The 25,825-nt window shown below is 42.1% G+C and overlaps 1 protein-coding gene across 1 annotated transcript in view; it reads left to right on the forward strand.

Annotated features, from left to right (window-relative positions):
• The window catches only part of LOC135199648 (translation factor Guf1, mitochondrial-like), a 324,533-nt gene that overhangs the window by 196,231 nt on the left and 102,477 nt on the right, over positions 1-25,825 (forward strand). The window contains exon 7 of the mRNA XM_064227805.1: positions 25,392-25,501. Coding sequence (XP_064083875.1) covers positions 25,392-25,501 — 110 coding nt within the window. The remainder of the gene's footprint in view (positions 1-25,391; positions 25,502-25,825) is intronic.

Genomic DNA, 25,825 nt, shown 5'->3' on the forward strand with positions numbered 1-25,825 from the left:
GTTTTCCTGAGAAGGGTTATATATGAGCATGATTCATTATCAGTATCTGAAGCCAACCTGAGTACGTCATTTAAAAACCAGGAGACTGTGTGAAGACGGTCTACCGGTCTCAGACGAGCACATGCTTTAGGGATAGACGAGAAGTACGAATCTGTTAAATCAATATTAAATCCAAACTGAAATATCTTCCTCAAGGCAGATTTAGTCGTGGTAATGGTACTAGCAGCTAGGCCTTTTTCGAACAGAGTTCTAAAAAATGAAATTGTCAGATTCGTAGTCATCGTCTGAACATCTGATTCTTTTAGAAAGATGGCTAACTTCCTCACTGCCGAATCATACTGCCGGATTGTCGATTCTCTTTTGTCTGACTCCACGAACAGAGTGCTTAGCGGGTCAATATTAGCATCCTTTTGTGCCACAAACTTCATGAAGTCCATAAAGTTAGGGCATTCAGAATTCTTGAGGAAGCTGACACAGTCCGAGTTTGTACCACCTGAGTCAGCTTTGGGTGGGAATCCGTCTGGGACGGAGTTTCAACTCTAGTAGAAGAGGAAACCAATTGCTCTTCGGCCAGTGGGTGCTACCAGTGTTATCTGTCCTTTGAAAGATCTGAGTTTTTGTAGAACTTTCATCAAGAGGTTTATTGGCAGAAATAGGTAAATCTTCTGCCAATTGTTCCAGTCTATGGACATCGCATCTGTGGCGTGAGCCAGAGGATCCAAATTGGGAGTCACATAACAGGACATAACACGGAAGTTTGTGGTTGGACTCCGTGGCGAAGAGGTCTACCTGAAGCCCGGAATTTGTAGGCAAATCCCATTGAATAACTGCGTCCAAGGACCACTCCGAATCCAGCGGAGTTGTTCTGGACAGTGAGTCCGCAATGACATTTTGTACTCCTGCCAGGTGAGTGGCTGACAGGTGCCAATGATGTTTCATTGCCAACGAAAAGATTGCTATCATCACCTGATTTATGTGGCTCGACTTGGAGCCTCCTCTGTTTATGCAGTAAACTATCACTGCACTGTCCAAGACTAGTCTGACATGAATATTCCTGGCCGGAGCTAGTCATTTCAGGGTCACAAAAATGGCCATTGCCTCTAGTATGTTGATGTGGAACTGGCGGAATGCTGTCGACCATGTTCCTTGAACCTTCTTGTACTGAGAATAGCCCCCCATCCGCTCAGAGAGGCGTCCGTGTGGACTACTAGAGACGGCGGGGGAAATTGTAGCGGCACTGACTTGGAAAGACTCTTGACTCTCGTCCATGGACAAAGTCTTTTCCTTAGTATCGGCGGAATCCAGGAGATTTTGTCTATGAGCCTGCTGTTGGCTCTTTTCCGCCATACCCGATTGATGTTCTTCATCAAAAGCAACCTGAATTGGTACGACGAGAATGCCCGTCTGTTTCTTGAGGAATTGTCTCGTAGCTTTCGCTATCTCTCTGCACTTGTTCAGCGGAAGAGATAGTTTGTGTGCGGTTAGGTCCCATTGAATTCCCAACCATTGAAAGCGAGACACCGGAATGAGACAGGACTTTTTCTTGTTTATCTGGAATCCCAGATACTCTAGAAATTGTATTACTTTGGCTGTTGCCCTGCGACATTCCTTGTCGTTGGTTGCCCAAATGAGCCAGTCGTCTAGGTAAGCTACTAGCATCACCCCCTGAGCTCTTAGTTCCTGCACTACTGTCTCTCCTAGCTTGGTGAATATTCTGGGAGCTATATTGAGCCCGAATGGCATGAATCTGAATGAGTAAGCCTGTTTTCCTAGTTTGAAGCCTAGGTAGGGAGAGAAGTTTCTTGCTATCGGGACGTGATAGTAAGCGTCTGTAAGATCGATAGAGGTGGTGACGACCCCACGGGGAAGTAATGTCCGCACCATGCGAGACGGTTAGCATGCGGAACTTGTCACATTGAATGTATGAATTGAGACGGAACAAGTCCAGAATCACTCTTCATTTGTCCGAGTCCTTCTTTGGTACACTGAACAAACGTCCTTGAAATTTCAGGTGACTGACTTTCTGTATTGCCTTCTTTTGAAGAAGGTCTTTGGCATAATCTAGAAGGTCTGTTGTTGGAATTTGGTGGAAGCTGACTGGTGGAGGAGGCCCTTTTATCCATCTCCACCCCAGACCTTTTGATACGATACTGTGGGCCCATGTACTGAAGGTCCAATGGTCCCGGAAGAGGTACAGTCTCCCGCCTACCTGGAGAGGCTCATAGACTGGATGAGGTCCTACTTCCTCTGCCTCCTCAGAAACCTCTGCCTCTGGAGAGAGCTCTGGAACCAGCGGACACAAAGGTTCTGGTTAGCCCTAACCGCCTCACTGATGACGCTGTTAACCACGTCATCAGGAAAGCGGTTGGGTCCCCAGATTGATGCCTTAATAAGCTTATTAGGCTCATGTCTGATGGAAGCATTGGCAAAGACATGCTTCCTGCAGTTCGCGCCTAGCCAACCACAAAGTCATACATGTCACACTGGAAAGTCTGCAGCAGCGACTTTGTTAGGACCTGGAATAGAGGTTCCTCAGCGTAGACTCTGAAGTAGTAACCGAGTTGATCGACCTACTCAGTCTACACTTTGCCTCAAACTCTGCCTTTACCATGGCAAATCCGGAATTATGGGTAACCATTCACTAAACTGTGTGGAAGCACACTCCGGATTGAGTTTGCCCACTGTGAACGTTTCCAGAGCGCCCACCCAGCACTCCAAATCTCCAGGAAAGAGCAGAGAGGTAGGCTCTGTCTCTCGAAGCTGAGGCATTGGCTTCTCCTCCATTCCGGCCTGCAGAGTTAACTCCGGTGTAGCAACCTTTTTTTTGTGTTGCGTCAACTTGGTTGTTGACGCAATCCCATTCCGAAAGGGTGCGGACCCCCTGCCGACTGTGCCTGACCCTAGGATAGATCACAGTCTCCTTTGGGACCCTGTCTACCCTGACAAACGCTTCTTCGGCTAACCGAGCGTAGCCTGGGAAGGGAAATTGGAGGTCCGCTGGGAAGAACTCGTAATCTTCCACGGGACGGGTTCCACAGCCTTCAATTGTCAGCATGCCATCCGTAAAGGACTGCTGTGTGCCTCCGGACTGGATAAGTCCGGCCAGCAAGCTCTCCTAAGTCTGTAGTCTCAGAGCCAGAGACAGGATGGACTGCCCGATGTCTCTAAACCCGAGGCGAGCTGTGAGGACATTGATTGGAATCTCGAGTCCACAATACTGCCCATCTTCTCCATGAGAAAGATTAGCGAAGGCATCAGGGTCGAAGCCGGACTCTGTCGGTCTGGCTTTAGAACCCTTGGCTCTCAACCCCTTAGGTGGGGAAATAGCTTTTGCCGGGGAAGCCAAAGGCTTGGGGGCCAATGACAACCTCTCATTAGTCACATTCCCCACCAAAGCGTAACACACTTCGCAGCCGTCTGGATGCCAGACTAAGAAGTCGTCAACCTGCACCGCACAGCTGGCATGAGATCGGCAGACCTCATGCCCACACGGTTGCTGGAGAACGGCTGCGCACCCCCTTAGACTAGTTCTACTAAAACCAGCTAAAGGTAAACATCAACTATTAAATAAAATTTTACTTAACATTAAAGCTCTGAATGTCTCCACCCGCTCCGGAATCCATAATCTCGTTATCGCAATAGCTATGACCGTCGGAGTTGACCTGATACGAGCAGAAAAGGGAAACAAGGTAAAACCTAATCCTGAGTCTGATTGCATCGGAGTAGAGTAGCAATTCCAAGTCAATTGGAAACGCATTCTCTAAGCCTAGTTCCACCCTCACCGGAGTGGGGAAGCAGCGATAACACCAGAGAAATACGGAAAACAGAGCAGCGGGAACAGCAGTACTAAGAACTCTGGCGGATAACATCCTGGCGAATGTGATGGTAGACCACACCTCGCCAGAATAAACACAGGCCCGGAGACATACCAACAGAGACTACATGATAAAATTTTTCTGAACATTAAAGCTCTGAATGTCTCCGCCTGCTCCGGAATCCATAATCTCGTTATCCGCAATAGCTAATTACCGGGTGGAGTTGGCCTGATACAGGCAGAACAGGGAAACAAGGTAAAACCTACGCCTGAGTCTGATCGCACCGGAGTAGAGTAGCAATTCCAAGTTAATTGGAAACGCATTCTCTAAGCCTAGTTCCGCCCCTACCGGAGTGGGGAAGCAGCGATAACACCAGAGAAATACGGAAAACAGAGCGGCGGGAACAGCGGTACTAAGAACTCGGCATATAACATCCTGGCGAATGTGATGGTAGACCGCACCTCGCTGGAATAAACAAGCCTAGAGACATACCAACAGAGACTACATAATCTTCTAATCCTTAACCTCCTCCGACTAATCCCCCAAAACAGTGCTCGACGCTCCAGCTGCTGTTCACCGGTAGGATTATTGGTCAGCGAGCTAACGAAGCACTGCCAGAACGAGTCCGGAACAGAAGGAAGAACCCGGAGGAGAAAGGTAAACTAGTAATCGCTTGGCAGCAACTGGTCAGGTGATTACCACCCTCCCGAGAAGCCGTGAAATAGCCTACTACTAAAGGGCAGAAGACGGCAGGCCAATAGACCTCTAAAGGAGGTAACGGCCAAGGCTATACTTTACAAAATTTATTGATAAGGAATTATTGGAAGTATCGACGAATAAAGGCAAGCCCATCTACGAGCCTAGCCTAACCCTCCAAAATCGGATACCCCGATCTGGTCAGGTAGCCTAGGATTGGCGCCTACTAATTCGTCACGAAAGAGGACACTCTAGAGCCTAACCTAACCCTCCAAAATCGAATATATCGACCTGGTCAGGTAAGATAGGCTTATCACCTACATTACGTAACAAGAGAGGAACTCTCTAGTAATGGATCACCCTCCAAAACTAATATGTCAGTCTGGTCAGGTTAGCCAGGAATAGTACCAACTATGGGTAGCGAGAAGTACTCTCAACCACCTAGCCCCTAGATCTGGTCGGGTAGGCTAGGGTAGGTAGATATTTGTGTAGGACTTCCAAACCTCATCAAAATACAATTAGCAATATAATATTATATATAATAAAATAATAATACCACATACACTACATGCATGAGCACCGCGAATGAATGAGAGTTTCCTTTACCTCCCAAAACTAAAATGGCGTATCGCTAGGCTAGCCTAGGTCGCCTCAAACACCAATACACGGAGCATGACGTAGGATTGAAAAAAAATCAGCGCACTCTCGTGAGGGAACCAAATCGCTCCTGAAGGACTGATGATAAACGAGGGAAACCCCCTAAAGAGGCTAAATAATGTAATGGTTCAAACAGTGATACACCAACCTATCTGTATCCATCAGGAGCGAAATGGTAAAATTTCACGACAACAGTAACGTATACTGTGTATGCAAAAAAGGTGAACATAAAATATACACCGCGATAAAAAGTTGAGACGACTAAGTACGCGGTCTACAATGCATCCAAAAAGGCCAATTCGGGAACAGCGATACACTCGGCTCCCATGCAAACGCTTCATTATTAAACAACACCATACTTGATGCATAGTTGCCTAACCATGTTTAAAGTCAACAAATAATATACTCAACTTAGATTAAGATGCTTCTTGAAGGTGTGAAGACATGATGACTTCCAAAATCACAAAATACCTTGCAGCAAAAACAAACGCGTTAACGCTTCGGGTGCTATTGAAGGAATGGCGTTCTTGGCAGAGGCATTAGTAGTAGCGAGCGGAAGGTAGCTGTTGTAACGGCACCTCTGCAGAGGGGGATTTTGAGAGAGGAGAGATCTATTTGGTGAACTATCTGTGATAGTGGCTTCCACTCGCCCCTGATGCTATACCGATACTCTTTGAGGGTGAGTGAGCCAGAGATAGTAACTCTGGCATTCCATATGCTTTTCTCTGGTATATTTAGCATTTATTTATTCCTAGAATGAGTGCTATAGGAACATTTCTCAGGGCGACACAGGTCGAGCCCAGAAAAACATTTTTACTTTAAAGTTTGAATAATGTTTCTAGGCACTTTCTATGCCTTCCAACAAAATTGCCCTTACTACGATAGCTTCTGGCTAAAGAGTAAAATTTTCCAGCAAAACAGACAATAAAATACACTTTATTGAGGGGGTAATTGGAAATGAACGTAAATGCCCAGATTTATTACAACAAATTACTTGCACACATCCTTGAGCTATTGGCTGAGGGCATAATCACATATGCTTACAACTCCCATTCAGACTCACTGTTAACCTTCAACCAAAAGATAGTTAGAAGGAAAGTGCCGAGGAGAAGGGAGAAAATTTACTTCTACACTAAGTAATACGTAAGTGGGAGATGAAAGAAAGGAAATTCTTAACCTAACTTAACACAATATTTACAGTAATATACCATTACACAGACACTTTCCCACACATCGGACAAAAAACAACACAGTAATCTCAGCACTGAAGCAGTTTAACAAACGAGTGATGATTTCGACGGCACTCTGGCTTATTAGCGACGTACCCAGGACACTAATGCTCAACCTGTTAAGGAAATAAGTCTACTTTTGGATTACAAAAGAAGGCAATAGAAAATTCAAGATGCTTACTCTTCTTCATGACCCAAAAGGACCTCCTAAATGGCCCTCAGAAGATCTCGAGTCAACGGCTGTTTGCAGGAAGATTCTGGTGGTGTCACCATAACTAGTCGAGAGGACTCAAGATGTGGGCGATGACAATGGTCCTGTACACTTGAGAGCACAAGAGCACACCCGCTGACACAATGGGGGTCAGGTGTGTTCAACCAGTTGACATTGATGTATTCAAGCAGAAGATAAGCCCACCCCCTCTGAAGCGAGAAAGTCCATCCAAATAATTAGCATGGAGCAATAAAGGGATTTTGGACGTAAGGAAAAATCTATTTCTGGCGATTGGCTCGTGTCGCCAAGCGAAATATCCTTTAATCTATTATTTCTAGGGTAAATGTACTAACACATACCAGAGAATAATAAATAAAGAAAAAGGTCAGTACAACTGACTCGCTCACCCCTCCAAGAGGGTGTCGGTATGAACACTATGGCGAGTGAGACCACTACCACGAGCAAATGCCAATAGAATTCTCCCACTACAAAATCCCCCCAAGAGGAGAGCCGACCCACAGAGTGGGCAGCAACTACTACTACTCCATCCCATGCTGCCGACTGCTGCGCCTCTGGTGGCCATCCTGAAGTTAGCAGACAATCTTGGGCGATGGGATGGGTAGGGCGGGATTTCGCTTGGACCACGAGCCAATTGCGCCAAGAAATAGATTTTTCCTTACGTCAAAATCCCTTTTCTGGGCTCAGCTCGTGTCGCTGCGCGAAATCGTACCAGAGAAATAGCACAAGATTGTAAACAGAAATCAACAAAACAAGGAAGGTCTCAAATAAAAGGTAAAAATAAAATAAAAGAATATAATTGCTAATAAGGATACATATACACAATGATACAAAATAGAAATATGCTTAAATTAAACTTAATTCTAATAATATTTCTAAACTTAAGGTAATTTACATATATATACAGGGGTAATAATATGGCAAATAATGTACCAAAATGGGTATCTGTTTGTAAAGATATGATATCAGAAATCCAGAGCAATTAACATAATAAGTTGAAACAAAACAAACTCAACAATAATAACATATAAAGGAATGTATATAACTTAATATACAAAACCCGTAACCATTACAATAAGATGTATCCCTAGCATAAAAATCAAGGGGATGACATCCAAGAGATCAATATCCACAATCAAATGTGAGTGCCCCTAGCAAAAAAATAAGGGACACCACACATCATCATAAAAGCAGCTAAGACACAAGGTAACCGTAGATGAACAAGGCAGGAATAGACGAACTGTTTGGGTGATGGCAGGTAGGTAGAAAGGAGGACTGGATCTTCTACTAAAGATTAGGTAGAGTCGGGGGAAACTATGTTACCCGCTGCTACTGCTGAAAATTTCAGAGCTTCCAAGGACTTTAAGTAATGACGTTTGAACACTGTCGGCGATTTCCATCCAGTATACTTTTCAACTCATCGAAGTTCATATGTTGGAAATAGTTAATTGAGGTGGCCTACTGCCCTGACATCATGTGCTTTTGGAAAGAGTCAGGATTGGCTTGTTTAATGAAGTACAGGATTTGTTGCCTGATGCCTTTAATAGATAAAGTACCACCTTTTTCTCTCTTAAAAGAGAGGAGGACCCGAGAGGATGAGGAGGTCCTAGACAGAAAGGCTCGTAAGGTTGAAACTTGGGCAAAGAGATACATCTTGTGGAAGGGTAGTACCTTCCATGGTTCCCACCTCCCATCAAAGGATCTTCATTCTTAGCTATAAAACTACGTTCCGGAGAAAGTAGCACTTCCCCTGTGGGAAGGAACTGAATATGATCCGGATCTCTGGATAAAGCCGACAGTTCTGAAATTCTAGCTCCTGAGGCCAAGCTTAATAAAAATAGAGTTTTTCTTAAGAGCATTATAAACGAGCATGTGTCATTATCAGTTTCTGAAGCCAGCTTTAGAACATCGTTTAAGAACCATGATACTGACGTAGGCCTTACCAGAAGGTCCTAAAGTCTAGCACACGCCTTGGGAATAGACGAGAAGTAGGAATCTGTCAAGTCTATGTTGAAACCAAATTGAAAAATCTTTTTCAAGGCTGACTTGTTTGTCGTAATCGTGCTAGCTGCTAAGCCTTTTTCAAATAAGGATCTGAAAAAGGATATAGCTGAATTGATTGTCCATGATCCTAAATATCTGATTCTCTCAGGAAGGTTGCTAACTTTTTGACAGCAGCATCATACTGTCTCAAAGTTGAATCTCTTTTATCGGATTCCAAGAAAAGAGAATATTTTGAGGGTCAATATTCGCATCCCTTTTTCGCTGCAAACTTCATGAAATCCATAAAGTTAGGGTTTTTGAGAATCCCTGAGGAAGCGGAAACACGTCTTCGTTTTGTACTGACTGGGAGAGCCTGGGACTGGGAATCCGGAGAGGGCGAAGACCAGTTCCAGAATTAGAGGGTACCAATTGCTCTTCGGCCAGTCTGGGGTCTACTAGAGCACTTGACCCTTGAATGTCCTGATTTCTTTGTTCAATACCTTCATGAGAAGATTCACTGGAGGAAAGACATAAATCTTCTCCCAGTTGTTCCAATCTATGGACAGGGCGTCCGTGGCATAGGCCAGAGGGTCCAGGTTGGGGGCCACATAACATGGGAGTTTGTGGTTCGCTTGAGATGCGAAGAGGATCCACTTGTAGGCCTGGAACTCTCTGAAGAATCCATTGGAACGAACTGTTGTCCAGTGACCATTCCGACTCTAGAGGTACTGATCGGGATAGAGCATCTGCTATGACGTTTCTCACTCCAGCTATATGGGTGGAGGAGGATGCCAACTGAACTTGTCCGCCAGGGAGAAGATGGCTACCATGACATGATTTAGATGACGTGATTTGGAGCCTCCTCTGTTTATAAAACTGTATTCTACACTGCCACTGCGCTGTCCAAGACTAGCTTTATATGGGCAGTACTTTTTTGGCGGACGTAACCTTTTTCAGAGTCAAGAACACTGCCATTGCTCCAGTACGTTTATATGGAACTGACGGAACTGAGGTGACCACGTTCCTTGAACTTTCTTGAACTGGGAATATCCTCCCCAACCGCTTAATGAAGCGTCTGTGTGGATGGTATCCCTGGTGGAGGAAACTGAAGGGGACTGATACCGACAAGTTCTTGACTTTCGCCCACGGCCGGAGTCGATTCCGTAGAATCAGAGGGACTGAGGATAATTTGTCCCTGGACCTGACATTTGCTCGTGAGCGCCAGATTCTGGTTAGGTCTTTCAGTTTGGCTTTCATCAGGATGTTTGTCACTGATGCAAACTGGAGCGAACCCAGGATCCTCCTGAGTTCTTCTTGACGCCAGTTTGTGACTCAGAAATTGCTTGACTGACTTCGCTATTTCTTTCCTCTTGGTTGATGGAATCGACAGAGTATGGGAGGATAGATTCCATTGAATCCCAGCCACTGAAAGTTTGACTCTTGAGTGAGTCTTGACTTGGTCCTGTTTATCTTGAAGCCTAGATATTCCAGGAACTGAATAACACTTTCAGTGTTGCTCTGTTGCATTCCTCGACTGTTGAAGCCCAGATCAACCAATCGTCGAGATACGCTACTACCATAACCCCTTGCGATCTTAGTTGTTGAACTACTACTTCGCCAGCTTCGTGAACACCCTGGGTGCTACGTTGAGCCCGAAAGGAACTACCTTGAAGGAGAATGTCTGGTCTCCTATCTTGAAGCCCAGATACGGACGGAAGTGTCTTGCAATAGGGATATGATAGTAAGAGTCTGTAAGATCGATAGAGGTGGTGACGGCCCCACGGGGAAGTAAGGTCCCGCACCTGCGAGATCGTGAGCATCTTGAACTTGTCGCAGCGAATGGCTAAGTTTAAGCGGGACAAGTCTAAGATTACCCTTCTTTTTTGTGAGCCTTTCTTTGGCACGCTGAACAAGCGACCTTGAAATTTTAACCTGTTGACTCTCGCTATAGCTCCTTTCTGAAGGAGATCCTCCGCATACTCCATCAATTCCTTGGAAGGAAGTTGGCGGAAAGGTCTGATGGGGGTGGGCTCGCTAACCAGCTCCAACCCAGGCCTTTTGACACAATGCTCTGAGCCCACTTGCTGAAGTTCCACCGGTGGCGAAAGTGAAACAGCCTCCCTCCTACCTGAAAATCCTCATTGGTTTTGGTAGCCTCCTCGGCCTCCCTGAAATGCTTTCCTCTATTAAAGGGCCAACTCACCGCCTTCCTCTCCCACGAAAGGATCGCTTACCCTCTGCCTCCCTTACCCGAGCGTCATACTTCTGGGAAGCTTGACCCTCGAAGACCTGATTGTAGGCTGGAGAGAGAGCGTAAGAGGTGGAGGGTTGAGGCTGAGGGGAGATAACATAAATCGGCTGCGATTGAGCCTTTGAGGTAGAAGGTTGGGCTGTTTGCACCAAGGAACAGCCGGAACCTGCTGAGAAAAGCGTGGCTGTTTCTTCTGGTAGGGCTGGAAACGTCTGGGTTCCTTTGAGCCTTACCCTTACCGGCTTGATCCTGTCGTCTCTTGGCCGTAAGACCCCAACGGTCTTTAAGGCTTTGGGTTCATCTCGTAGCCTCTGCCGAACCTCCAATTCACCATCGCTTCTGGGAAGAGGTCTGCTCCCCATGCTTGACGTAAGCAAACTTATTCGGCTCGTGCCGAATTGTTGCTTCTTGTAGGACATGTTTCCTACAATTCGTCCTAGCAGTGGCGAACTCAAACATATCCGACTGCACCGTTTGAGTCAAAGATTTGGTAAAGAAAAGCTTAAAGAGTGGCCTCGACCCATAGGCAATGGTAGCCACCTCGGTCATAGCCATGGAATTAATAGACCTGGCTAACCGCGATTTGGCATCGAATTCCGCCTGAATAAGGCTATCTGGAAGCCTAGGTAGCTTCTCACCAAACTGCTCCATAGCACAGTCCTGGTTTGAGTTTGCACTGAGAAGGTGTTGGGCAAATCTTCCCACAATTCACCGGCTGAAGGAAAGTAAAGGAGACGTAGGATCTGCTTCCTTCAGCTGAGGCATGGAATCCCCCTTCTGGGCTGCTGGAATGGTGGTTGTCGCGATCTTTGTCAAGAAAGTGGGAGCGGGGTACTCTCTTCCATCGTAAAGATCGTAAACGGACTCTTTAAAAGGTTGGATTTTCGTGTTGGAACAATCCATGTCCTCTAGACACCTGAGCCATTCTCTCTGAGCCGGTCTCGTGAATAGAGGACTGTCTCTTTTGGTACCCTTATCGTCCCGAGTCATGCTGAGGCGGTGAGCCTGGCGTAGCCGATGAACGGAGGCTGAAGGTCTTCCGGTAGAAACTCGAAGTCTTCAATCCTCCGAGTTCCACATTCCGGGATAAGAGATAAGCCCGTCTTGGAAGGGGGCGTATGACGCTACTCTCCAAGGGTTGTTCATTGAGAACGGAGGTAGAGAGTCATACGGGGGTAATTGGGCTCCCCCTGTGCTGAAAGGTGGAGAAGAGGCTAGTGGAGCTTGGCTCAGTCCGGCTATAATGTTGTCCTGAGAGGTGATCCTATCAGACAACCGGGAGATCATTTGTTCCATGCTGTTTTTCAGAGAACCAACCAGATCGCCCCACTTGTTTGCAACAGACCAGCATTGGAGTCCAAAGACGGAGCTGCTGCGGAGCGGTTGGAAGGGTGGCTCTGAACCGGAACAGGTAGCGGAGGAAACTGACGACTCCGCTGGAGTATGAGATCTCTCCCTGGAGGATTATTTACTCCTAGAGGACTTAGAGCCGGACCCAGAAATTTTAGATCTCTCTGCTCCGGGATTTCTAGCCGGAGACTTACGAGAAGAAGATGACGCCGACGCCGTCTTTTTAGACGACGACGACGTCTTCGTCAAGGTTTTCACTGCTTGACCTTGACCTTGGGTCTAACGGAAGCGTCAGGAGAAGGTATATAGTTCATTACCTGTAAAGCCTTGGAATGGATGGAGAGGTTTGCAGGGGTAGAAGATCCAGTTGCACCCAAGGGCATCCCTTGGGTGTCCAACGTACCTACCTCGACCAACAGGTCGTCTACACCTACCATAGGTTCAACATTAATATCGAGCGTCGCGACCTCCGAGGAGGAATGTCCTGGCCTTGGTCCGTCAACGAGGCAGCCAGCTGTTGCTGGATGTTAAAGCATAGTCCGGGGCCGCCTCTGCTGGGTCGACGTAGCCTGTAGCCTTGCCTCCGGGGAAGATTAGTACCGCCAACTTCTTCTCAAGAATGTAGGGCATACCCTTGGCGGCGTTCTTCCCAAAACCAGCCGACCCAGGCCCGCAGGGTTGCCAGTGCGGTATCCCTCACAGCCGGAGCCTGGAAGAGAGGGTATTGATTAGATTTTAAGATTAAACTTAAAACTAAAACCAAATTTAAAAGCTTAACTTTAAAATTATAGGGCTACAAAAACCCCATGAATTTTATCTTAAGTTAGGGAGATTAATGTAAAAGCTTAAGCACTATAACAATGAGGACCAGTTAACGGAGTTGGAATACTTACCCCGTCTAAGAGCTGGCTCACCAGATCATAACAGATGGTACACGTCTCGTGGTACCAGAACCTGGATGTCCCCGTGCGGAGTCGCGCATGGAGCATGGGACCGGCAAACTTCATGTCCACATGGATCTTGAAGTGTGGCGGCGCATCCCGGATGCTCACAGTTGGTGGTCTGTAAGTGAAAGACACAGAGTATCTTAAAGACTATCACTTACAGGCTAAAGGATAAAGAGAACTCCGTTGCATGCCGAGCTCGGAAAAAATTTGGGCATAACCCCTCCCTTATCGCCTGAATAGGCTATAACCCCGGAGAGATCCGGTGAGACAGGTAAGGGAGGGGGGATGGTTTAAGGTAGCTTAAGATAAACTTACTAGTTTAACATAATAGATCTTAAACCTATAAAACTCGAACGTACCGGACTAAGTCCAGTGCGTGGCGGAGTGTCGTAACTCAGCGAGACGGAGTGGTTTAGAAGGGACCAACTGTATGCCCCGGGTCCACCCTGCTGGGTGGACTAGCACCTTTCCGCTGGATGCCAGGTCTCCGGTAGTAAGGAGCCCTAGTAAGGTAGGAAAGAGCGAGAGGACATACAGACTCGGGCTAGCAACGGAGCGACGGAGTAGCAACGGACGGGGGGAGGGGGGAAAGGCCAGTCCCCCCCCACCTTACCATCCGGCTGGACCGAGAAGCCGGAGAGGTCGAGTCCAGTCTGGGTCTGTCCCGTCCCTCTACTCCCTCCGCCTGGGGGGTGAGATGGGAGGCAGGCTCGGGTATGCGGAGCGAGCATGGGCAGGACCGACCCACTCCCCCCCCGACTCTATGGAAGAGCGGGAGGGGGGGAAGGTACTGGACAGGCGTCTGCTGCCCCGTGATCACGTAGTGACCACGGGCGGTAAGTACAAAACAATGGACAACAAAGCCTAGAAACATAACCAGCTGATCAGAGAGATGCTATCGGGAAGCAACCGAACTGAAGAGCGGTAGCATATAGGCCCTATGGCCACAACCTAGGCTAAGCAAAGCCAGACGCCTAACTAACCTAAACAATTATCATATAAAATAATTCAAATGAATAATTATGAAAGAAAGAAACAAAATAGTATAGAAAAAATCCAGGAGTGTACGACTAACCCGAAGGAAAGTCTACCACTCAAAGCTAGCCGAGGCCGATACTAAGAGCCGTGGCTAGGGTCTGGATGGAAGGAGCCTACATAAGGTAAAAGACATGCATGCATGACAAAACCGTGTAGACCGTACCTAAACCAAAGCGGATGATTAAATAGAGCGTACTTAAGTAAGGGGATGTTCTGGGTATGGGCGACCAAGAACGAACCCACCACGAGGCAGACCATGCTGCCATGCTTTCCGACCTAGAGTTCGTATTTATACCTAAAAAACGGCAAATACGGGCTCAGGGCCGGAAAAAACCAAATAGCAATAAACACTGAGTACTTAACTTAGCTGCTGCGATGGCTGCACGCTCCATGATAAAGAAATCCAAAGAAAAGGGCACAAAAAACACAGAGTAAAAAAGGGCACGTGTGTATCCTGTGCGCTAACTGAAAAGGATGGCCACCAGAGGCGCAGCAGTCGGCAGCATGGGATGGAGTAGTAGTAGTTGCTGCCCACTCTGTGGGTCGGCTCTCCTCTTGGGGGGATTTGGTAGTGGGAGAATTCTATTGGCATTTGGCTCGTGTAGTGGTCTCACTCGCCATAGTGTTCATACGACACCCTCTTGGAGGGTGAGCGAGTCAGTTGTACTGACCTTTTTCTTTATTTATTTATTCTCTGGTATGTGTTAGTACATTTACCCTAGAAATAATAGATTAAAGGATATTTCGCGCAGCGACACGAGCTGAGCCCAGAAATGCAAGGAAGTAATCACCACACTGATCAATGAGCCGCGAGAAAGGGTGAGAACTTCTCTACAGGGGATCTGAATGCAATCTCCTCTCCATCCAGACGAAAATATGTAAATCGCCTCTTAAACAGTCCAAAATGGCAGGAGGTAGACGACCAAACCAATGAAATACTCGTACATGAAAATAGAGAGAGCTTTTCATGGGTAGAGTACCAATTAACAAATAACAACCTTCGGTGGGGGAAGCACAACAACACAAAACTAACTAAGAATTCGAGGCTCAAATGAACTAATGAAAACATTGAACCAAAAGTCATTCCAATAAACAAACGTCTACTTAAAGGGAGCCATGAGATAAAAACTTAAGAAACTGATATTACAATATTCACATACATACAACTACACAATCATACAACTCATACTAAGATTTTATTTACAATAAATATGAGTACATTAAGGTGTTATTTACTAATATGGTTATTACTAACTTCCTCAAAAATATGCTCCAGGTATGGGTAATGTTTAGGAAATGCAAAATCAAAAGTTCATGATAACCACAGACTCTAAAATGTATTAACAGTAAACAGGCTCGTGGTAGTCTGTTAAGTTCATTGTTTTCAACACTTCAAATGCCTACTACATTTGGTTAAGGTGAAAAAGGCAGTTACTCTACAATAGTGTTTTTCAACTAGATGTTGCAGCATACTAAAACAGGGAATTGAAGTTTTTGACAGTTACTGTAGACTGTAAACTAAGTCAGCTCCCTTCTGAGCTGTTTGTTACTAACTCGACCCCCTTTGCTGTAGATAAGAGGGTGCAGCCGGGGTCCATGTAATTATCAGAGTGAAGTGACAGTCCTATAACATAACAAAAAATATATTGAAAAAAAATTAATGGAAAAGGTTTCCTATATACTAACTACCACACGTTTCCTTCCTATTTACAATGTACAATCTAACAGTTATTTGCAATTGCAATTTTTCAATTATCTGACTTAATAGAGCCAAGGGTCTGTTGGATAATGGCAAAATCCAGATACAGGTGTGTCAAAAATTCTAGGGGTGTTCAAGGGCAACTCTGTATCCTTCCTCACCAAACCTTGTCAATACCACCTAACTAAAAACTCAGTATGCTTATAAGCAACAGCCATCACACTTTAAAACTTTATGCCAAAGGCAATTATCTACTCTTTTTTCCCTCATATTTGTAAAAAAAATATACTGCATAAATACAATTTGAAAAAAATGTAATCCCTTCTTTTTCTCTCTGGTAAAAGACACAATTCAGTAGGCAGGTAGGCAGGTAGCCTATTTGTGTTCATCCACAGCGTATCATGGTTTTATGACCAATATGTATTTTTATACAGCAACCTTCTTATCAGTTATTTCCATATTGTATTACCATACATGAGATGCTGACTGGGTGTGTGGACTTGGTATGTGAACTTTTGATCGAGGCTAGGTGCTACACTCACAGTATGCATTTGCATAAGTCAAATAGGCTATTACAGATGGATTTACATAAAATAACAGTAATGGTAACAAAACTGATATTTTACTTACTGAATCTATTTATGCTGTATTATTATTGTATTGTATCGTCATCTTGATATGTATAAGAAAACATATTAACCCTCTTACGCCGACTGGACGTATTTTATGTCGACATTTTTTGTCTCCCGTGTGCCGACTGGACGTATTTTACGTCGACTTACAAAAGTTTTTTTTTAAATTCGCGGAAAAATACTTATAGGCCTACCAGCCTAAAACTTTTGAATCATGCGCCTTGGGGGATGCTGGGAGTTTCACGGATCAAGGTGTTGTTTTTGTTTACAATCGTTACCGCAGGCGCGCAAGCGCGAATTTCTTTCTTGCCGCACTAAAAAGTATCTGTGACACATCTCGGAAATTATTTTGTCACTTTGACATAGTTTTTTGTACCATTGTAAATTAGCCGTTACATGAAGTATTATATATGAAAATGTGCGCATTTTTATGTAGAATACAACAATAAAATACTCATGATTGTAGCTTTTACTAGTTTTGAGATATTTTCATATAAATAACGATAATTGCCAAAATTTCAACCTTCGGTCAACTTTGACTCTACCGAAATGGTCGAAAAACGCAATTGTAAGCTAAAACGCTTATATTCTAGTAATATTCAATCATTTACCTTAATTTTGCAACTAATTGGAAGTCTCTAGCACAATATTTCGATTTATGATGAATTTATGAAAATTTTTCCTTACGTCCGCGCGGTAACTCTTCCGAAAAATATCATATGTGCGATTGTGGTAATGTTTGCACCATTTTAAAATTAGCCGTTATATAAAGTTTTATATATGGAAATGTGCGCAATTTCATGCACAATACAACTAAAAACAACCCATGGTTGTAGCTTTTATTAGTTTTGAGATATTTTCATATAAATAACGATAATTGCCAAAATTTCAACCTTAGGTCAACTTTGACTCTACCGAAATGGTCGAAAAACGCAATTGTAAGCTATAAACCGCTTATATTCTAGTAATATTCAAGCATTTACCTTCATTTTGCAACAAATTGGAAGTCTCTAGCATATCATAATATTTCGAAAAAAAATTTATTTATGGTGCATTTAATGAAAAAAATCCAAAAAATTTTAACGTCCGCAGCGGTAACTCTTCCAAAAAAATCATACGTGCGATTGTGGTAATGTTTGCACCAATTTTAAATTAGCTGTTACATAAAGTTTTATATATGAAAATGTGCGCAATTTTATGTAGAATACAACCAAAAATAATTGAAGGTTGTAGCTTTTTCTCATTTTGAAATATTTGCATATAATCACGATAAATAGAAAAAAAAACCACGTTCAGTCAACTTTGACTACCGAAATGGTCGAAAAACGCAATTGTAAGAGCTAAAACTCTTACAGTCTAGTAATATTCAGTCATTTATCTTCATCTTGAAACAAATTCGAAGTCTCTAGTAAAATATTTAGATTTATGGTGAATTTAAAAAAAAATCTTTCCTTCCCTCCGCGCGCGGATTCTCTGCCACAAATCTCCGAAATACGTACGTCCCATTCTCGGAATATTTGGAATATTTGCTCCATTTCATATTAGGCATTTCATAGAGTTTTATATATGAAAATGTGGCGCAATTTCATGTAGAATAAAACGAAAAATATTTGAAGGTTGTTGCTTTTCTTATTTCCGAAATAATTGCATATAAAAATATATATATAAAAAAATTCGACATTCGGGTCAACTTTAACTCGTCAGATATGGTCGAAAACTGCAATTGTAAGCTAATACTCTTACAGTATAGTAATATTCAATCATTTTGTCTTCATTTTGAAAGAAATTGGAAGTCTCTAGGACAATATTTAGATTTATGGTGAATTTTTGAAAAAAATATTTATTTACGTCCGCGCGTTACGAATTCATGCATTATTTTGTGATAATTTTCTCTGTGTTGCTTTTAATCGCTTTACAATGATATAACAAATGATTGCAATTTAGTGTACATTACAACGAAAAAAAAAGTAACTTGTTACCTTTAACCGTTTTGCGCACAGCGCGATTTGAATACAATTATGTATGAAATTTCGTTTTTGCGCTATCATATATCGCATTATTTATATATGATAATGATAATTTTTTTCATTTCTGATGATTGCATACTAAACTTCAGGCAATGACAAATAAGGAGCCAAAAATGAACTCTTAATCTTGAAAACTAAGCGCGCTGTGATTTTTTGAAAAAAATATTTTTTCCGCTTCCACGCTCACTCCGAAACCCCTTCGGGCACACGGGAGACAATTTTTTATTTACCGCTCCAGCGTTAGAGGGTTAACACCATTTACGATGACAGATGTTTATGTTCTCAGATTCAGTAGCACAAGAATTAGGAGGAATATTTAGCTGCTAAAGGAAATTAATGTATTACTAGAGTTGTAATTTGTATTTTCATCCATAAATGTAAAATAGATATATTTCAAAGATAAACTAACATACTTTATGTTAAAGGAAAATCCCTCAAAGTCACAAAATAGCTGTTTCCTGATTTGTGTTTATGTTATGCCCAATGTTGTTTATGTCAGTTCTTTGTAAATGGTGTTAATTATTAGAGATGTTCATGAATTGTAACAAAAGCCATAAGTTTTTATTCTTGTTGGAAAGCCAACCTAGTACAACGTACTGAAAATTAAATTGTTCACATGCAGAACAAACCTTCAGTCTTAACAATAGGATAATTCTTAGCGCCAGCTGGAAACCAGTTAAAACAATCAAAGATTGTATAGCAAGGAATCTGTGAGATCTTGCAACTCCTGCGCATACGAGGTTGGAGCTGGTCAGCGATCACGCACCGCACTCCATGATGCTCCAGTCTTTCTTTAGCTGTCTTGGAGAGTAGACGCATAAGCTTTTGCTCTCCTTCCAAACTGGTTGATTTCCTCCTGTGTTTCCTTACTTTTTGAGTGTGCTTTTTGTGTGTGTATGGTAGTTTTGTAATGGAGTCCTCCGAGTCTTCACAGCCTCATCAACGCACGTGTCTAGGTAGTCAGGGATTCCCGTGCTCCAGGTTTTTGGCTTCTACGACCACAGATTCTCATTCGACTTGCAGTAGGTGCCGAGCTAATTATTGTACCATTACTAATCCCTGCCTGGAATGTTGTTCCTGGTCTAAGTCGCAGTGGAGGGTGTTTTGCAAGAAGAGGGAACATTGCATAGCTTTTAGTCTTCCTGGGGAGGGTTTTCTTCTCCTTGTCTGAACAATTTGGCTTCTCCATCTCCTGTGAGCGCTGTCCCTGCTACATCTGTCGGCTTCCTTTTCTTCCATAAATTCATCATTGAATGTATAGGGAGTTGAACAGGATGATGTTATGTTTGATGTAGCCCCCTTCTCTCTCTCTGGTTCTAATACTCTTCCCGAGAGGGAGGAGGCTACACCATCTAATTCCTTAGTTTCAGATTCTGAATCAACCAAGATGGCGGCATTTTGGGCATCGCTTGGCCTACGGGGTTCTCCCTCCTTAGATGGCCTACTGTCACATTTCTTGGGTCGTTTGGTTTCTAATACAACACCGTGTATGTCTTTAGTATATGGTATTTGTGATAGTGTAGTTGCTGTCTCATCCTCAAGGAGTTACCCTTTCCATGGTCTAACCAGAGCTTCATAGTGACCAGACTAATGTTAAAAAAAATTCTCTTTTGGCTGGTCTTGTGGCCGGGTATTGTGCTGTAATGATAAACATTATAACAAGTGGTAGAGTATAAATGGGCTCCGGATAAGATGGCACTTTCTTTTATCCTCAGTGAATGCTGAACCCTGTTTACCTATGTCAAAACCCGCAAGAAGAAGTGGCCATTACTTTCTTCTGGTCATTAGTGTAAAGTGTACTGAAACCAGCTCTCCATGATTTGAAACCTTTGCTCCCGTGATTTCATTACTGAGGTTCATGGAAACATCTAAGATGAGAATCACTAGCTGCCAGTCAATTAACAGCAAGAGATGCCTTCCTACAAGACTGGAACAAATGGAGGACGTAATACCTTTTTCATCCATTGTTCCAGATTTCGAAGTTGTTGAGCAAACTCCTGACCTTTAAAGGAACAGCTTACTTAATAGCCCCAAATTGGCCAAACAGACATGGTTTCCTATTACTTTAACAGTGGCAAAGATGTAAATTTCACTACTGTTTGCTGTTTTATCCCAATCAGTAGGAAGGAAAGTCTGAGCTGAGACCTTCACAGATGGGTCTTTTAAACATCTGCCATGAAAATTACTCGCCCAGCATTGCTAGGTATTTAGTGCAAAAACTACAGACTTCATATATTTGACAATACCAGTCTGTATGGAAGATACTGTTAAATTATATCCATTGCAGAGCCCAGTCAAAATTTCTAGGGAAACACTTTTAAAATTTCTTATCCCTTTTGAGCCGCCTTGTAGTTACAAGAGTCATGGCATATAAAAGGCATCATGAAAGGAAACGTTGCTTCATGGATTTGGGATTGGCTCTAGTATAGAAGTTGTCACTTCCTTTCTACAGTCCTTTGCACTACAAAGACTCCCTCTTGGAAGGCTCTGATTATTTGGTCCCCACAATTCAGCAGACCTTATATAACCACAACCCACAAGCTACAACAGGTGATCTTGATGGCATTAGCATCAGGAGCTCATATTAGAAAACTTGGATGGGGACAAAACATCACACAAACAGCTGACCATTAATTATTATTGTCCTCTGGCCTGTCATTCCTGTCCAAGAATGAGAATCCTTTAAGAAGGAAATCTCCTATTCTAAGTAAACTAGATTCAGCAGAAAAAACATTATGCCCAGTTCAAGCACTAAAGGTCATGGCAAACATCCCAGAAGGTCCGTTTTTCTCATATTCTAGCAACACTATTGCCACAAGCTCGAACAAATTCGACTACCCTGTGTATTGGTAGGTGGCATGGATAGTCCTGACCCATAGGCACTACAGTGGCAAACCATGGGTCTTCCTAACAGGTGGATATGCTAACTATCACTGGGAAAGGTTTGACAATACTGCAACCATACCCAGCATGCTTAGGGAGGTCACCACAGAACTTCACCCTAAAAACGTGAGTTCGCACTTAGTTTCTGCTACCAAACCTAGAGGTATTTAGAATAAAGAGTGTGGCCGTGAAACTTGCAGCTTGACCATGGACTAGAAATGTTTTTGGGTTGTTGGGATTAAGATGTGAGAGCTTTTCGTCACATGTCAATTTCATTATAAAGCTCCTTGAGAATGAAACAGTGACTACACTATGAAAAAAATTATCGCTAATCTGGCAACGCTCCCTGTTGTCACTTTACTTGACATATTTGACAGCTGTGGACTTTGAGCTTCTGTGGAGCTAAAAAGAAAGATGAAGGAAAGAACTCTTTAAATGAATCATTTGTTATTAGTTATATTATTATTATTATTATATATATATATATTTAGAAATAACGCTAAACAGACTTATTTATTTCACTGGGCGACACGGCTTCCTCGCCCAGAAATAGATTTTTCCTACGTTAAAATCCCTTTTTTTGGCTATCATAGTCCTCCAATTTGACTGGGTGGTATTCATAGTGTCGGGTTCTGGGTTGTGTCCTGCCTCCTTAGGAGTCCATCACTTTTCTTACTATGTGTGCTGTTTCTAGGAGCACACACTTCTGCATGAGTCCTGGAGCTACTTCAGCCTCTAGTTCTTCCAGATTCCTTTTCAGGGATCTTGGGATCATGCCTAGTGTTCCTATGATTATGGGTACAATTTCCACTGGCATATCCCATATCCTTCTTATTTCTATTTTCAGGTCTTGATAATTATCCATTTTTTCCTTTTCTTTCTCTTCAAATCGGGTTTCCCATGGTATAACAACATCAATTAGTGATACTTTCTTCTTGATTTAGTCAATCAACATCACATCTGGTCTATTTCCACTTATCAACCTATCTGTTCTGATACCATAGTCCCAGAGGATCTTTGCCGGATCGTGTTCTATCACTCCTTCAGGTTGGTGCTCGTACCACTTATTACTGCAAGGTAGCTGGTGTTTCTTGCACAGGCTCCATTGGAGGGCTTTTGCCACTGAATCATACCTCTTTTTGTACTGGTTCTGTGCAAGTGCCAGATATTTGCTTGCTTTGTGGCTTATGGTCTCATTTTTTGTATTGCACTTCTTGCATATGGGAGAGAAGTTGATGGTGTTTTCCTCTGCCCAATATATTTTCAGGCATTCTATTAGTCATGTGTGCAGTATCATTTTGAAGGCTTTCTTATAGTCAATCCATGCCATGCTTAGGTTGGCTTTCCTTCTCCTACTGTTCTTCATTACCATTTTGTCTATAAGGAGCTAGTCTTTTATGCCCCTACACTTCCTTCTGCAGCCTTTCTGTTGGTGGGGGATGGTGTTTGTATCCTCTCGGTAGTTTTATAGCCTTTCACTGATGATACATGTCAGCAATTTCCACATTATTGGTAGGCAAGTGATAGCCCTGTAGTTACTGGCTATATTTCCCTTACTCTTGTCTTTTTGTACTAAGGATGTTCTTCCTGTGGTCATTCATTTGAGTGCATGGTGGTTTGTGATACAATGCTGGAGTTGTTCTGCTATTCGTGGGTGTAGAGCCTTGAAGTTTTTGAGCCAGTATCCATGGACTTCATCGGGACCTGGGGCTTTCCAGCTGGGCATTTTCTCCAGGCTTTTAAGAAAATTAGGGAAGATGAAACAGTGAAAGTGACAAAAGCAGATAAATCTAATGCAGTGGTAATAATGAATAAAAGTGACTATATAAGCAAAATAATGACATTGCTAAATGATACTGATACTTATACGAAACTGAGGTCTGACCCTACACAGACAGTGAACTGCCATTTTAATAAACAAATTAAATCCATTTTGAAGGGCTTTGACCATTTAATTAAACAGTTTACACTGCAATGCGCCTCCCTACCTTATATGTATGGTTTAGTCAAGACACATAAAATCTATAACCCTATCAGACCAATCATTAGTTCAGTGGACTCAGTTACGTATAATTTATCTAAATGGCTTGTAAAAATTCTTACTCCTTTGGTAGGAAACATTTCTAACACGAATGTTAAAAACAATGTTGATTTTATAAACAAATTGAATAGTTTAAATTTGAATTTTGATTTTAATATGGTTAGTTTTGATGTTGTCTCTTTATTTACAAAAGTGCCTGTAGATGACTTACTTGAATATTTGGAGGAGGAATTAGAACGTCATGACATTCCCTTAAGTGTAGCAAACCTCATTAGTCTCATAAGGTTATGTATCAAAGATAGTAAATTTTGTTTTAATGGGGAATTTTTTGTACAAAAGTTTGGCATGGCTATGGGTAATCCCTTATCTCCTGTTCTTACTAATATTTACATGGAATATTTTGAGACAAAACTCTTACCAAAAATTTTGCCCCAAAAAGTTATTTGGTTTAGATATGTGGATGATATCTTCTGTATTTGGCCAGTTCACGAAAATCTCCAGGAATTCCTTAATAATCTCAATAATTAGTCCCTTCTATAAAATTTACTGTAGAGAAAGAAAGAAATTGTAATTTGAATTTTCTTTATGTAACTGTCCATAGAAATGATAGAAATTTCACCTTTCAGTCTTTCAAAAGTCAACTAACATTGCCTCTTCTGTTCATTACTACTCCAATCACCCTCAAAATGTTAAATTCTCTGTTTTTCTGGGATGTTCTTAAGGGCGTTTACGTGTCTGTAGCCCGCAGTTTATTGACGCTGAAATTAAAACTATTTATGATATTGCATTGAAACTTAAATACCCAAGGACTTTTATAGATGTGGCATGGAAAAGAGCTAGAAAAACATTTTATTCAACTAATGACAAACTTGAATTTAGTAAGCATAACATTCTAAAATTACCCTATGATGAAAGGTTTCTAGATATTCCTAGAATTTTAAAGCTATTTAACATAAATGTTATCTTCAGTAATATTAATGTCAAGAGTTTAATAATAAAAAATTCTAAAGATCTTCCAGGCTGCATATATGAAATTCCTTGCAAAAAGTGTGATAAGTCTATTACGGACAGACCGGTAAATCTCTTTCACAACGTCTCAAGCAACATCAATATTCTGTGAGAACTGGGCAAATATCGAATGATTATTCGTACATATGAGAGATTTAGACCATCCTATTAACTGGAGTCAAGCAAGAGCCTTAATCCCATGTAATGACACAGTTAAAAGGAATATCATTGAATCTTGTTCATCAATTCAAATAATAGAAATGTTCTAAATTTAAGTCTTGGTTTATTTAAACTTGATGCTTCATTATGAAAAAAGTTGTAGATAAATAATAAGCAACAAAATTAATATATTCAGTTTTTACATGTTTTGGACTGTAAAAATACTTTGTAGTTTCGGTTAGGTTTGTGACCGTGTGATATCCGATAAAATCCTGGATTATCTCTTTTAATTTTTACCCTTTTGACAATTACCATCTGTATTCTTGATCTTGTTTTGTACCTGAGACCTTTATCTCCAATTGTACTTCATTAACTCCTTGACGATGTCTGAGTAAAGACGAAAGCGCTTGGATTTCTGACTATTATTTTCCTGTGGTATTCGCTTATTTATGAAGTCACTGCATCTACAGTGATTTTTAAGCATTATATATATTATATATATATATATATATATATATATATATATATTATATATATATATATATATATATATATATACTATATATATATATATATAGAGTATATGTTTGCATAAATAAAAAAGCAAAACTTTTAAAATGGAGATGACTCTTAAATTTTAATGCTATCAAGTAAAATTAGATGCTTTTTTTATAAGACACTTGAAGTTTTATTATACTGTACTTATCTAACTATAATGTGCAGCCTCTCATGATTGGATTTTTATAGGTATTTGCTGGTGTTTATCCATTGGACCAGCGTGAGAATCCTGCATTACGAGCTGCCTTAGAACGACTAACTCTTAATGATGGCAGTGTCTCAATGAAGATTGAAACAAGGTATGATAATTAATGATTCAAAAGATTTGGCACGACTAGTATACCGTTCAGATGATATATGCAGTTACTACATAATAAAACAGCACAGCTTTGCTTTTGTAATTTTACTAGAAGATTGTCGTTAGCCATGTTAGTAATTTTTCATTGGATGTTTGTATCTATTTTCACTACAGATGTGATTAAATTAGCTAATAAGCAATCTCGGTATGAACTGTGATTAGAATTAGTAATACTTGTTGCTGAATTATTGTACGTGATTTACTAATGACTGAGGAGCCTTCGATCTTAGCAGTGACATGATTTTCACCATTGGTAACCTTTAGA

Source organism: Macrobrachium nipponense, chromosome 26 (genome assembly GCF_015104395.2).
Source record: "Macrobrachium nipponense isolate FS-2020 chromosome 26, ASM1510439v2, whole genome shotgun sequence".
NCBI classification, from domain to species: Eukaryota; Metazoa; Arthropoda; class Malacostraca; order Decapoda; family Palaemonidae; genus Macrobrachium; species Macrobrachium nipponense.